The 15,254-nt window shown below is 39.8% G+C and overlaps 1 protein-coding gene across 1 annotated transcript in view; it reads right to left on the bottom strand.

Moving 5' to 3' along the window:
• Positions 1-15,254, bottom strand: part of CSMD1 (CUB and Sushi multiple domains 1) — a 1,071,884-nt gene that overhangs the window by 43,063 nt on the left and 1,013,567 nt on the right. The window contains exons 54-58 of the mRNA XM_070732892.1: positions 8,908-9,081; positions 6,771-6,959; positions 6,032-6,205; positions 4,739-4,921; positions 683-859 (exon numbers count right to left, since the gene is read on the bottom strand). Of these exons, the coding sequence (XP_070588993.1) occupies positions 683-859; positions 4,739-4,921; positions 6,032-6,205; positions 6,771-6,959; positions 8,908-9,081 (897 nt within the window). The remainder of the gene's footprint in view (positions 1-682; positions 860-4,738; positions 4,922-6,031; positions 6,206-6,770; positions 6,960-8,907; positions 9,082-15,254) is intronic.

Here is a 15,254-nt window from a genome sequence, read left to right as displayed (position 1 = left end):
TAAGACCACGTTAACAGATTAATTTATATAATAATATAGATCTCCTTCTGGCAAAATAAATCTGAAAGCACAGTTTAATTTCTGGACAACAACTGAACCTAATATTTTTGTTGTTAAATAAAACATTTGTTAAGTGAATTAGTAATATTCATAATATTCATAAATAAATAATGTTTGTTTATGGCCTTTTTTGCCACTGTTGTTAAATGAATCACTGCAGTTGCTAAATTAGTAAATCTGTAGTAAATTAGTAGTTAAATAAGTGAATCTGGCTTTCCTATTGACTTGGCTTGTCAGAACGTCAAAAAAGGGATTATATAATCCCAGGAAAGGGCAACCATCATAAATATGAGTCAGTTGCCAAGGGTCTGAATTTTGACCATGCTACCATGCTAACAGTCATAAGTCACTTTTTTCCAATGCAGGGTCACTAAATGAACTGTTGTAAATTGAAGATTATCTATAAACGCAATCTATGTTTATGTGGTTAGAGTAGAGAATATATAAAGCTAGAACAATCTAACATTGAGCACCTAAGCAAACTCGCTAAATTTTATGTGATTTCATTGGGACTTCCATGATAACAAACTTAATTTATCAAGATTTCTTTTTCCAAAAACTTTCCATGCAAATGTTATTTTTAATAGTGAAGTATATTGTTAACATGGTATCAATATCCAACCTGTACAGTCTGGGGTACTGCCAGTCCATGTCCCATTGGCTGTACAATGGCGAGTTGTCAGGCCAGAAGTCTTGTAACCTTCCCAACAGGCATAGACAACTGAGCTGGAAAATGAAATCCCATCACTATAGATTATCTTGCCATTGGCTGGTGTTCCAGGATTTCCACAAGATACAGCTGTTAATGGTGAAGATGGCAGGGAAAGCAAAAGAAAGTAAATTTATTTCCTATTAGAAATGCATACATTTAAAAACATGAAAAACAATTATTTTCTATTGTTTGCAGTCATTAATGGGTCTACGGTATACATGAATAACAATAATGTTTGGATTGGGCTAATATAATCATAATAGCTAATTAGTTACAGATACAAGTGATCTTCTAAACAGATATGGAAACGTGAAGCACAAAGCAAAAAAATAAAAACAGAAAAATTCAGAACACTAGAATATTTTCTATCTTTTAAAATGTACATACAGACACAGACAAACAAACCCACAAATTGTGGTTTTGTTCCCAGCATATATCCTAGAAATGGCTAGAGTAATTTTCCATTATTGAATCAATACTCAGTGTTTAAGCTTGAAGGAACAATGGTTCTTATTAAAATAAACTCAGATTCTTTGCAATGTTTTTTCACATGATTATTTTCAGACATACAGCAGCCTCCTTTTGATGCTGCATAACTCCTAATCAAACAATTTCCAATTTAGGAAGAGTTACAACTCTAGTCTATTGTCTCAAGAGTATGCTTCATAATTTTCCCCACCAATATTTCTGTTGTGGTGAAACGAATGACAGGAGGAAAGATACATTTTGTTCCCAATTATATCTGCTCTACGAAAAGACTAAAACAAAAATCATATAACAACAAATCTGAGTCAAAAGAAAACATCCCAATGTTAAGGAGAGGGCTGGGTGAAGATTTGAGGAAACAAATTCACCTCAGAGAAATGGAAAATGGCTATTGTGTGCATCTAAATGTAATTCTGGATTTTTTTGTTTAATTAATGATGTCTAGAAATATATATTTTCACAAGAGACTTTACAATGCACACTATTGTAGCACCTGTGAAAATGTTCATATACATAATATTTAACTACTACAGATCAATTCAACAGATGAAGGCACTCAGGAACATTCTACTGGCAAGAAAGAAGTTATAAGAAGATCGATTGCTGACCAGAAAGGAGAACAGGTGCTTGTAATAAATTAAAATAAAAAAGGGCCTTAATCATTTCTATATGTGGAGTGAATGGATACTAAGATAATTTGGGAAGGGGATAAAATCTGAATCCAGAGCAAAAGTTCCCTTCAGCTCACTTTCTATTAATTTTCCTTAGCGTTCTCTTATTCTGTTTCATTAACTTAAGGCAAATGCTTTTAACAATGCCCATCAGCAATTTTAAATTAGACAATATTTGTTTCTCATTTATCCGTATCAGCATTTTGCAGCTACATTCAACTTGCAAAGCATTGCCAAAGCACCCTTGCTTGGAATAGTGTGACAACTGGTTGTCTTTTGTTTTCCTAGATTGAAAAGATGCAAGTTTGATAACATACCACACTGGTTCATTCGGAATCTTTCCATTAGATTAACAAACAACAAAGAAACATAGTACAGGTAGTCCTTGCTTAATGGCCACAGGTGGGACCAGCAATTCTGTTATTAAATGGCAGGGTTATTCAGCAAGACATTTATTATGTCTGTCCGAAACATCGGCAATCCCTCAAAGTTCATCTAACTTTATTGAGGCAAGAACAGCAACAGCACAGTAACAGTCAAGACTCGAAGGAACAGAAAATCTCCTCAGCTGCGCTCTGATAGCTCTTTTATATTGAGTTGTCAGGCACGGCAACCAATGGGTGACGCTAGAGCTCCTGCTCTAGAGAATCATCAATCAACTGTGATCCCAGTTGTTGCTAATGATTGGGACCAGCAATTCTGTTACTAAATGGCAGGGTTATTCAACAAGACATCTACTGCCTGATTTTCCATTGCTTCTCTGAAGCTGGCTGTGGTGATCACAAGACCTCAGTGATCATAAATGCCTATTGGCTGTGAATCAAGCCATCTCACTATGGCCAACTCACTTCGGGACAATGTGCTATGGCCAATTCACCCCAGAACAACTTGCAGTGGGACAATTCAATGCTAATTGGTTGGTGGGCTGTTGGGGCTCCACATGCTGGCTCACCGTGGTCTCAAGGACTTCTAACTTGAGAAGGCTTAAACTGAAAGCAAGACAAGGTCTGCTGCAATTCACTCATTCTTTCTCTTGAATTATCCCATGTTGAATTGTCCTGTGGCAAGTTGTCCCATGTTGAATTGTCCCATGGAGAGGGAATTTTCCTCTGCTACTCCCAATATGCTTCAGAGACCTCTTCCTCAATTTCATAAACCAAGGTTTTATTTACTATGGAATAGGGGGAAGCAAGTAGGTTGCACTAGATTTCAACATTTATCTCTATATCCACATACCACACACACACATACACACACATAATGAGGCTACACAATGCATTGATCAATCTGAGACATAAAAAAGAAAAAAAAATAAAGAAAACAATTGGTTGCCAAGGGATGGTTTCTTTATTTCTTCTTGCAGAGATGCAAATGTATTTCTCTCACTGTAAACTTTGTCCTAACCTGACAGTCAAAAGAATGGGAGTGGACTAGTATGTAAAATCAGAGATTAAAAATATTTAAACATATTTAAAACTCTATTTTTGAGTAAACAAAGAGTACAGTGATTTAATTCTCCGTCTCCTGTTCCCACCTCCCAAAGAGACTTAGTACAGTGGTACCTCATCTTACGAACGCCTCTTCTAACGAACTTTTCAAGATACGAACCTGGTGTTTAAGATTTTTTTGCCTCTTCTTCCGAACTATTTTCACCTTACGAACCCAAGCCGCTGCTGCTGGGATGAAGGGGTTTCTTCCCCCCCCTTTTTTTGAAGAAAGGAAAGGGAGGGGCGGCTTGGAGGGGGGAAAGACTCCATTTAAATAACTAGAAGAATAGCATGTTTGCAAGCACTGAAAGAGTGTCTTTTTAAGAAAGAAAAGGGAGGGGTGGCTTGGAGGGGGGAAAAGACTCCATTTAAATAACTAGAAGAATAGCATGTTTGCAAGCACTGAAAGAGTGTCTTTTTAAGAAAGAAAAGGGAGGGGTGGCTTGGAGGGGGGAAAGACTCCATTTAAATAACTAGAAGAATAGCATGTTTGCAAGCACTGAAAGAGTGTCTTTTTAAGAAATAAAAGGGAGGGGCGGCTTGGAGGGGGGAAAGACTCCATTTAAATAACTAGAAGAATAGCATGTTTGCAAGCACTGAAAGAGTGTCTTTTTAAGAAATAAAAGGGAGGGGCGGCTTGGAGGGGGGAAAAGACTCCATTTAAATAACTAGAAGAATAGCATGTTTGCAAGCACTGAAAGAGTGTCTTTTTAAGAAAGAAAAGGGAGGGGTGGCTTGGAGGGGGGAAAGACTCCATTTAAATAACTAGGAGAACAGCATGTTTGCAAGCACTGAAAGAGTGTCTTTTTAAGAAAGAAAAGGGAGGGGTGGCTTGGAGGGGGGAAAGACTCCATTTAAATAACTAGGAGAACAGCGTGTTTGCAAGCACTGAAAGAGTGTCTTTTTAAGAAATAAAAGGGAGGGGCGGCTTGGAGGGGGAAAAGACTCCATTTAAATAACTAGGAGAACAGCCTGTTTGCAAGCACTGAAAGGGTGTCTTTTGAAGAAGGAAAAGGGAGGGGTGCCCCCCTTGCCTTTCTTCCGTCCCACTCACCCTTTAGCCTAGCCTTGCTTCTTCCACCCGCCCCCTTTAGCTGCTCCTCCCTGCCCTTTGTTCGCCTCCCTTCTAAAGTATGGGATTTTCCTGAAGGATTTGCACGCATTATTTGCTTTTACATTGATTCCTATGGGAAACATTGTTTCATCTTACGAACTTTTCACCTTATGAACCTCCTCCTGGAACCAATTAAGTTCGTATCATGAGGTACCACTGTATATTTATACAATCACATGAGTTGCAACTTGTTATTGCTACTACAAACCTTCACAGACTGGCTGCAATCCAGACCAAGATCCATTAAGAAGACAGGTTCTTTCTGGGGAACCTCTCAACTGATAGCCCATTTCACAGGAGAAACGTATTAGGCTTTTGATCTTGAACTCATCACCGAGTCTAGACCCATGAGAGGGCATTCCGGGATCATCACAATATCCTGGATTGTTTCCTAAAAATTATGAGCAGAATTACATTTAAATTTGCAATGTGCACACTGTTTCAGGCCCATCTTATTTTGGACCACTGTAGTAACAGATGTTTTACTCTCTGATTCCAGTATCAAGGTTCACTTTGAACTGCAATCACACAGAAAAATGTTGGAAACACTAGCTTTGTTTTGAACTTTTTCCAAATATACCAAATTAGTTAATTCCATAACTACCTATTGACTCACTGAGGAATCTTAACTATTATGCCAATCATATAGCCCTCTTTGTATAAAATATAAATTTGTGGTGCCTGTCAGATTTTCTATTAGAAAGTATTATATATAATTATTCCTGTCTCATTCCTATGGGTGGTTTGTGTCTTCCTCAATCATGAATTCTCTACCAGAGGCCTTAGAATTTAAGGTTCTATACAGTATCTTAACTATTCAGATTACCTCCGGAATCGCCTGCTACTGCACGAATCCCAGTGACCGATAAGGTCCCACAGAGTTGGCCTTCTCCGGGTCCCATCGACAAAACAATGTCGTTTGGTGGCCCCAGGGGAAGAGCCTCCTCTGTGGTGGCCCCGGCCCTCTGGAACCAACTCCCCCCGGAGATTAGAACTGCCCCCGCCCTCCCTGTCTTTCGTAAACGACTCAAGACTCACTTATACTGCCAGGCATGGGGGAGTTGAGATATTCCTTCCCCCTAGGCCATTACAATTTATGCATGGTATATTTGTGTGTATGTTTGGTTTTATAATAAGGGTTTTTAGTTGTTTTAGTATTGGATTGTTACATGCTGTTTTTATCATTGTTCTTAGCCGCCCCGAGTCTACGGAGAGGGGCGGCATACAAATCCAATAAATAAGTAAGTAAGTAAGTAAGTAAGTAAGTAAATAAATAAATAAATAAATAAATAAATAAATAAATATTCCTAGCACTGCACTCTTTTGGACAGAGACCTCTGATGACAATACTGAGATCTGTTGGCACCATTCACCCAGCTTAGAGGTCTCACAAGCCATAGAAGCCATTTTTGTTAAACAAAGTAATCAAACTTCTGCTAAAAATAGCAAATAAACATTAGAAATATGTTAGAAACTCATAATTAATTCCTCACAAAATTACCTGAACAATGAGGGAGTGTCCCACTCCAGCGGCTGTTTTCTTGGCACACTCTGCTAGAGTTTCCCAAGAGAGTTTGCCTTTCTGTGCATGAATACTGAACAACAGATCCAAATGTAAATTTATCTCCTGATAGAATTGCATTTGTTGGCACTCCAGGATGTCCACAAGATATTGCTATGACGAACAAAAGAAAATATGTAAGTTTTCATTTGTCAAAGAACAGCTTTTAAAAAATTATATTTATTAAATCAGTGCATACAACAAAAATGAATAGATGAGAGAATTTGAGTTCACGTGTGTCTCTGTGTGTTAATGACCCCATAATCCTTTGCAGGGTGGAGACTGGGCAGCTGAATGGAGCTAGAAGAGTGTTTAATGGTTGAATGTTCTTCCTATCACCAATGCAGACTTTTATTCAGTAGATATATTCTCATTGTGTCCAGAGAAAGAAATATCTGCCTCTACCTAGGATAGAACTCACAGCCTCCTGATTGTGAGGTGAGAGCTTCGCCTCTAGGCCACAACACCTCTCCTAGCCTCATTACTTGTATGCAGTGAACAATTTCACATAAACAAACTCTTTACTCTCTGCTACTAGAGTACGGTCTATGGATGTCCTTGTCCTTTATTTAGTGATGTCCTCACTAACTATAAGAATAGCTCACATACATTCCTGTGATAAGTGAGATTTCTGACTTTCTGATAAAGGAAAAAATAGAAATAGTTGTTGGATACTTACACAAACATTTGGGTAATGATCTGTCCCATAAACCATTGGCTTTACATGTTAAAGAGGAAGATCCTAGCAGATAGAACCCCTTCTTACAGTGGTATATCACGCTGCTTCCATACTTGAAAGATTCAGGAAAATTCTGTTGTCCGTGACGAATAGAATTTTCTACAAAGCCAGGATCTGAACAGTTCACCACTGTAAAATCAGAGAGAAGTTTTCATACTGTGTAATAAAGATTGAGAAAACCAGTACACTATGCACCTTTGCTCCAAATTTTTATTGTAATGCAGCCGTCCTTCCTTCCCTCCCTCCCTTTGATACCATTGCAATCAAAATACTTTCTTTGGTTTGCAATGTAATAACCCATTAATGCCTTTCAATTGTGCATATAAATGACAGCAAGTAAATATTTTTTTTAAAAAAAATTCTTGTTATAATCTGTGTTTTAAAACATTGGGAGCCAATCTTTGCACGGAAGAGGAATATGGGTGCAGAGCTGAAGGGATTGGATACTGTAGCCTAGAGGATAATTCTCTGCCTTACAAGGCAAAGGTTGCAGGTTCAAGTCCCAGTGAGGATGGCTAGCTGATGAGGCCAAAATAAGGCCGAAATAGATCTATCCTAGTCTCCCTTAATTTTCAAATTCAGAAAAAAAAACATGTGATATGTATGTATGTATGTATGTATGTATGTATGTATGTATGTGTATATATGACGGTCTTGGCATATTCGGGTTTCTTCCCATGTAGGATTTGGAAATTTCTGGCGACGTTTCGACGAGGTCCCACTCGTCATCTTCAGGCTGGTGTTTCTGTCCTTGTTCTAGGGCGAACACAGCGAGACCTGAGCTGCCTTCCTTCTATAAATACTGGTGGCTGGGTGTGGTTTGATGGCTCAGCAATTGCCTGCTGTATAGAAACTTCCTGGTGAGTCAGTGGGATAGCACCTGGGGTCATTGATTTAACTGATGTATGCTGATTAGTTAATGATTGTGGATTAGGTGTGATATCCTGAGTAGTTGGAGCTTGCAGGTACTTGGTTACAGGTCTCGCTGTGTTCGCCCTAAAACAAGGACAGAAACACCAGCCTGAAGATGACGAGTGGAACCTCGTCGAAACGTCGCCAGAAATTTCCAAATCCTACACGGGAAGAAACCCGAATATGCCAAGACGGTCATACCTGTACCCAAGTTTTAGAGATTCCTGGTGATGTTTTGACGAGGTCCCACTCATCATCTTCAGGCTGGTCATCTCCGAACACCTTGTGCCTTTGCACAAGGACAAAAGCATCAGCCTGAAGATGACGAGTGGGACCTCGTCAAAATGTCACTAGGAATCTCTAAAACATACACAGGAAACCTGAAAATGCCAAGACCTTCATACCTGTATGCGTGAAAATCTATGCCCTTCTCCTTAGACTCAGGGTGACTTACAACATGTTAGCAATAGCACTTTTTAACAGAGCCAGCATATGGCCCCCACAATCCGGGTCCTCATTTTACCCACTTTGGAAGGCTGGAAGGTTGGAAGGCTGGAAGGCTGAGTCAACCTTGAGTTGGTGATGAAATTTGAACCACTGACCTGCAGATCTGGCAGTCAGCTTTAGTGGCCTGCAGTACCGCACTCTACCCACTGTGCCACTTCAGCTCACACAGTTTACAGTTTGGGACTTCCATAATGATTTTTAAGAATATATTTTGAAACAAAAATTTGGTCCTTTTTTGGGATTCTGGATTTTTAAAAAATTGAGTGTGTGTGTGTGTGTGTGTGTTTAATAACATTAGTTTGTTTTTAAAATTATAAAACCTTTCCTTATACAGTAATAATATGAGTAAGATAAGCAATAACATGGATTTTTATTGTTTCTCAAATGACCGTGTATTTTGGATAATAGATTATGGGTCTATCATTTAAAGATTTCAGTAGGCACTATGTCTCATTGTGACAGAGTTGCCAATACTGTATATGCAAAATATAAAAGGAAAAATCAAAACCTTAATATTTAGTGACATGAATAGGACTATGAATCCATCTTCAGAAAACGTTTTCCTATTTGAAATCTTGGACTGTGTTTTAAAAAAACTGCATTTCAAAAAGTAATACACTAATAGAGTAATACACTAATCCTATTGCAACTGATTTACCTTGGCAAGTAGGTAAAGAGCTGCTCCACTGTCCATTGCTTCTGCACTGTGCGCGGGAGGCACCCTGAAGTAAATATCCTGTATTGCAAGTGAAGTTGACAACATCGTTCAGATTGAACTCACTGCCATTGGTCACACCATGCAAAGGGTTTCCTGGATGGCCACATGTGATTGCTGTTGAATGTAAGTTTAGAGTAACTTGTAAACCTAAGGCAGGCCCTTGTCTTCAAGATACATTCTATGCTGTTATGCTATAAATCAGAAGATATGAGTGAATGGAGAGATTAGGTTAGCAACATATGAAAACTATGAGCACGTTTGATATTTTGGGAATATGTTGAGATCCATCTCAAGATATAGTTCTTACAGGGAATTTCCAAAATTAACTGACTTCTACAGCATACCCAAGAGAGCATAGACATCTAGAAGAGCTTGTTTCTCAAAGATACTTTCTATCCCTATAGGAAATTCCTTGCTCTTTCAGCTTATTTTTTTGTCCTTTTTTGGTAGGTAAAAGCTCGTTTCCATACAGAGCACTGAATTGCAGCTGCTGTATTTTTTTTAAATTTTTGAAGAATATTTGAAGAATCCCAGCGACTAGTTAGGTCCCACAGAGTTGGCCTTCTCTGGGTCCCATCGACTAAACAATGTCATTTGGCGGGACCCAGGAGAAGAGCATTCTCTGTGGCGGCCCCGACCCTCTGGAACCAGCTCCCCGCAGATATCAGAGTTACCTCCACCCTCCTTGCCTTTTGCAAGCTCCTTAAAACCCACCTCTGTCGTCAGGCATGGGGGGATTGAAATTTTTCCCTTCCCCCTAGGCTTATAGAATTTATACATGGTATGCTTGTTTGTATGATTGGTCTCTTAAATTGGGGTTTTTTAGATTATTTTTGAATATTAGATTTGTTACATTGTTTTCTTTATTGTTGTTAGCCGCCCCGAGTCTTTGGAGAGGGGCGGCATACAAATCTAATGAATAATAATAATAATAATAATAATAATAATAATAATAATAATAATTTTTAAATGATTAGTAATTGTTGGCTTCAACTAAAGTAATGCAAACTGACTTTTCTACTTGTGCAACAGATTTTCTCTTTCCACTGCACCCACTCTTTTTGTTCATAATTTTTTATTAATTTTATGCAAGGAGATTAAAAATTAGTACAAACTAATATAATAATAATAATAAATTTAATGTCATTGTCAAAACAACGAATTGTCATTGGCAACGAAAGTCGTGTGACACCCAGAGACCAGTCCCACCATACATAAAATCAGAATAGGTAAATTTAAAAATAAAATAAAATATAAAATATAAATATAATATAAAGTAAGAAGAAATAATAATAAGAAAAATAGAAAAGAAAGAAAGGATATAAAGAGGTTGTTCCTATATTCTTCACAGCAGTTTGTGAGTGCAGGTATAGTTTAACCTTGGGTTAAACCTTTACAGTGTAAAGTAAATACAGAAGAGAGCAATCACAATGATAAAGGGACTGGAAACCAAAACATATGAGGAAAGGTTGCAGGAACTGGGCATGGATAGTCTAGCAAAGAGGAGGTCCAGGGGGGAACATGGTAGCAGTCTTCAAATACTTGAGGGGCTGCCACAGTGAAGAGGGGGGTCACACTGTTTTTCAAAGTACCAGAGGGCCAGACAATGAGCAACAGATGGAAGCTGACCAAGGAGCAATTCAACCTAGAAATAAGGAAGAACGTTCTGACTGTGAGAGCAATCAACTGGTGGAATGGGCTGCCTGCAGAGATTGTGAACGCTCCAAAACTGGAGACCTTTAAGGTCATGTCTGGGATAGTATAGGGTCCCTTGCACCAGCAGAAGGTTGGCATAGAAGACCCACAGGGTCCCTTCCAACAGAAAATATAAATTTAAAAAAATAGAAACCATCCTTTCTAAGTGATCTATGCTTTCTAATCATTAAATTACAGGAATTTTCATTTTTACTCAAAAAATCCTTAGGAGGTTTCCAGTCTCCATTGCAAACTCTTAATCCCTGGAAGTTATTCCAGAAGATTTAACAACCCTTGAGTTCAGATCAAAGGAATACGCAGGAGGAGAGGGCAATCCAATGTGCCCATGGTGTCTGATTTCTTGCTAGGCTGATACAATTTGATATAATTCTTGGGTAGAATATTTTATATGTAATAAATAGCAGTACTGTTTATTGCATTTTAGCCATTGATCAAATTGGAAAAATGGAAACATAAATAACACATTGCCAGATCACACTGTTGCTAGGCCAGCATTCTCATTGGTCAATCCAGAAGTGTAATAATCATCAGTGATCTCCCCAACCCATCTTTTTTTTCCATTTGTTTTTTTCTTTTTATAACATCAGTCTGATACTTGGAGACATATTGCTTTGCATATGTTCATTGCAACATATCATAATTGATAGCTATTGAAAAAACAATTGTCTTGAATAATCTGCATTGCACTAATAACACGGTAAGGATTTTGATACCTGACATATTCTTCACCAATAATCCTATAATTTGAAAAATTGCCAGAACAAATTATATGTGAAATGGTGTTATAATATAAAATTAAGTTTGTCAGAAAAAAATTGCAATAGAAAAGACAGTTGTGCTTAGATTATTGTCCTTTCTGGCAAATGCATATTCTACTCAGTCAAGTCGTGTTTACACCCCTCATTGATCTTGACAGATGCTGTTTTTGTGATGCCTTTTAGAAACAAAAGGTCTTAGACCTTGTGTCTAGTCTTACCACATCATCATTACTATTGTCACACATTGCCAACCTCTTGACAGATCAACAATCTGCAACTGTTGTATTGGAAAGTCAGGGAGGAAAAAAATATATGATTTTTTTATTCTGTAGTTCTTTCACTGCCCATAAAAGAAGGGATTCTTTTACAATAGATGTCTGTTATGTGAGATATCAAGATTCATGACTGAGTGACATAGAAATTGATTAAATAAAGATTGTGGCCCACGAGATTTACAATTATCATTCATATAAAATAATATCCATGCTTCTATTGAATAGTAATATAATTATTATAAATATAGTATTCAGATCAACATGTCAAATCTATGCAGCTGCATTAAATACTTTGAATAAACTAATAACTTTCAAATCAGATGATTATGCATTTTCATGATGAGAAGGAAGTATCAAATTATTGAAGTATGCTACTTTAACAACTGCATATTAAATATGAATTATATTCTGTCAAATGTTTCTATCGTTCATATCGCCTTGTGATATAATTCTCTTAGAGTGTGAATAACAATATGGAACATTTCAGCAAAGAGGTTATAACTTATAAACTGTTTATAGGTAACATTCATCTTCTTCCTTTCTCTGTCTTGAGTTGTTACAGGTAGTCCTCCACTTACAACCATAACTGAGCCAAAATTATGGTCATAACTCATAACTAAGAGTGTTGTCATCATGTGATTATGTCTAATTTTATGACTTTTTGTGGTGAAAGGTCATAAAGTGAACACAATGATCCAAATCCATTGTCTGCAATGGGAGTTTATTGCCAGAAACTGGAAGTAAATGTCAGCTTCCAGCAAAAAAATATAAATCACTCTCACGTGACTGCAGGTTGTAAGTAACTTCAAACAGTTGCTAAATTAACTTCAAACAGATCTATTATAAACTGAGGATTACCTGTATGCCCTATTATTCCTATATAATAGTGATGGCAAACCTTTTTTTCTTGGGCGCTGAAAGCATGCACACACAAGCAATAGCACATGTGTGTGCCCACACCCATAATTCAATGCTCCCATGGACTTCACCCCCACATATGCGCACACAACCACCCAGAGCTCCCCCATGAATGCATGCACTACCACCTCGTGCCCAATTTTGGGCCTAGCAGACTTCCCTGAAGCCTATGGGGGCTGGAAATGCCCCATTTCCAGACTTCTGGTAGACCCATTAGGCCTGTTTTTCTGCCCTTTCCAGGCTCCAGAGGCTTTCTTGGAGCCCGGGGAGGGTAAAAATGGCTTCTCCTGTCTCTCCAGAAGCCCTCTGGAGGCCGAAAATTCTCTCTTAGAGCCTCCTAATGAGCCCTGTTCTTACCTAGCATTCAAAACAGGCTGCCTGAAGGCTCCAGGTAAGGTAGGGGTGGCATGGGCTGGGCCAGCCAAAAATCAGCTAGGCAGCATTCTCATGAGTTCTGGAGCTGAGCTAGGGAAACTGTTTGCATGCCTGCAAATATGGGTCCATGTGCCACTTGTGACACACATGCCATAGGTTCGCTATTACAGGTATATCGTCTAAGGAAGGAGTGATGGGGATGTTAAAGAGAGCACATGTGATAAGATTTGAACTGGCTTTTTATCTGAAATTAATATACAGTGGTACCTCTGTATATTACGAACGCCTCTTCTAACGAACTTTTCAAGATACGAACCCGGTGTTTAAGATTTTTTTGCCTCTTCTTCTGAACTATTTTTACCTTACGAACCCAAGCAGCTGCTGCTGGGATGAAGGGGTTTCTTTTCCCCCCCCTTTTTGAAGAAAGAAAAGGGAGGGGCTGCTTGGAGTAGGAAACATTTTGCAGAGAACAACGTGCTTGCAGAGGCACTGAAAGGGTGTCTTTTTAAGAAAGAAAAGGGAGGAGGGAGGGGCAGCTTGGGGGAGGAAAAATTTCGCAGAGAACAACGTGCTTGCAAAGGAACTGAAAGGGTGTCTTTTGAAGAAAGAAAAGGGAGGGGAGCCCCCCTTGCCTTTCTTCCTTCCCACTCACCCTTTAGCCTAGTCTTGCTTCTTCCACCCACCCCCTTTAGCTGCTCCTCCCTGCCCTCTGTTCGCCTTCCTTCTAAAGTTTGGGATTTTCCTGAAGAATTTGCACGCATTATTTGCTTTTACATTGATTCCTATGGGAAACATTGTTTCATCTTACGAACTTTTCACCTTACGAACCTCCTCCTAGAACCAATTAAGTTCGTATGATGAGGTACCACTGCAATAGAATATCAGGACTGCTTGACTATCATATTTTGAACTATGTCAAATAATTAGCAGCTCAGCCATGTACAGTGATCCCTGATTAGCACGGTCTCGATTAGTGCGAAACGCTACAACACGGTTTTTCACAAAATATTAATTAAAAAATACTCCACGGTTTTTTTGCTATACCACGGTTTTTCCCACCCGATGACGTCATACGTCATCACCAAGAGTCACTTCTCTGTCTCTTTCTCTTTCTTTCCTGTCACTATGCTTCAATCATTTTCTCATTTCTCTTTTTTTCTCCCCTTTTTTCTATCATTTCTCTCTCTCTTTCTTCCTCTCTCACACTCTCTTCCTCCCTTCTCTCTCCCCCCCTCCACTTGCCCACGAGAAGAAAAAAAGCAACCTCTGCCGGGCAGCTCCCCTTGTGCCCCCGCTTTGTGCCTGCCTCTTTTGGGGATTTTTTTTTCTTTTCTTTTTTGCGCTGGCGGCGGGAGCTGTTGGGGAGGGCTCTGCCGGGAAGGCCTCTCAGTTGCAGAGCCGAATGGGGGCGGAGGCAACAGCGGAGCCCGGCGCTGGGGCCATGCGAGGTTGTTCATCCAGGGGGGCGTGGACTGGCAAGTCGCCCTCCTTTCTCTCTCTTTCTCTCTCTTATACCACACCGGTAACAGGGAGAGAAAGAGAGAGAGCGGAGGGCACCTTGCCGGTCCACGCCCCCCCTAGATGAGCGGCTCCGCATGGCCCCAGCGCTGCCCAGGCAAAGGGGAAACCCCAAGATCGCTTGCCGCTTGCCGCTTGCCGTATTGCAGCGAAGGAGGCGAAGCAAGGCTCCAAGCTGCAATACGGCAAGCGGCAAGCGATCTTGGGGTTTCCCCTTTGCCTGGGCGGCGGGAAGACCAAGGGAAGGTTCCTTCAGCCGCCCAACACCTGATCCGCTCCGCAGCGCGGCAGCAGCGAGGAGCCGAAGATGGGGTTTCCCCTTTGCCTTTACCCCATCTTCGGCTCCTCGCTGCTTCCGCGCTGCGGAGCAGATCAGCTGTTGGGCAGCTGAAGGAACCTTCCCTTGGTCTTCCCCGCCGCCCACACGCAAACTCCACCATCTGCGCATGTGCGGCCATGAAAAAAAATGGCGCGCATGCGTAGATGGTGTTTTTTACTTCCGCACCACTATAACACGGAAATCGATTAGCGCGGGAGGTCTTGGAACGTAACCCCCGTGCTAATCGAGAGATCACTGTATTATGGAATTGCTTGCAGAACACTGAGGAACTGAGTTTTCACGGCATAGTCTTATATGAGAGATAAAAACAATTCTATGCTAGACCTATAAAATAGAAGCAGTAGCTGTCAATGAATATTATTGCATCCATGTAGCATAATTGTATCA

This window comes from Erythrolamprus reginae, chromosome 1, assembly GCF_031021105.1.
Source record: "Erythrolamprus reginae isolate rEryReg1 chromosome 1, rEryReg1.hap1, whole genome shotgun sequence".
In the NCBI taxonomy this organism is placed as follows: domain Eukaryota; kingdom Metazoa; phylum Chordata; class Lepidosauria; order Squamata; family Dipsadidae; genus Erythrolamprus; species Erythrolamprus reginae.
The sequence above is the reverse complement of the archived record's forward strand: the minus strand, read 5'-3'. Positions and strand labels throughout refer to the sequence as shown.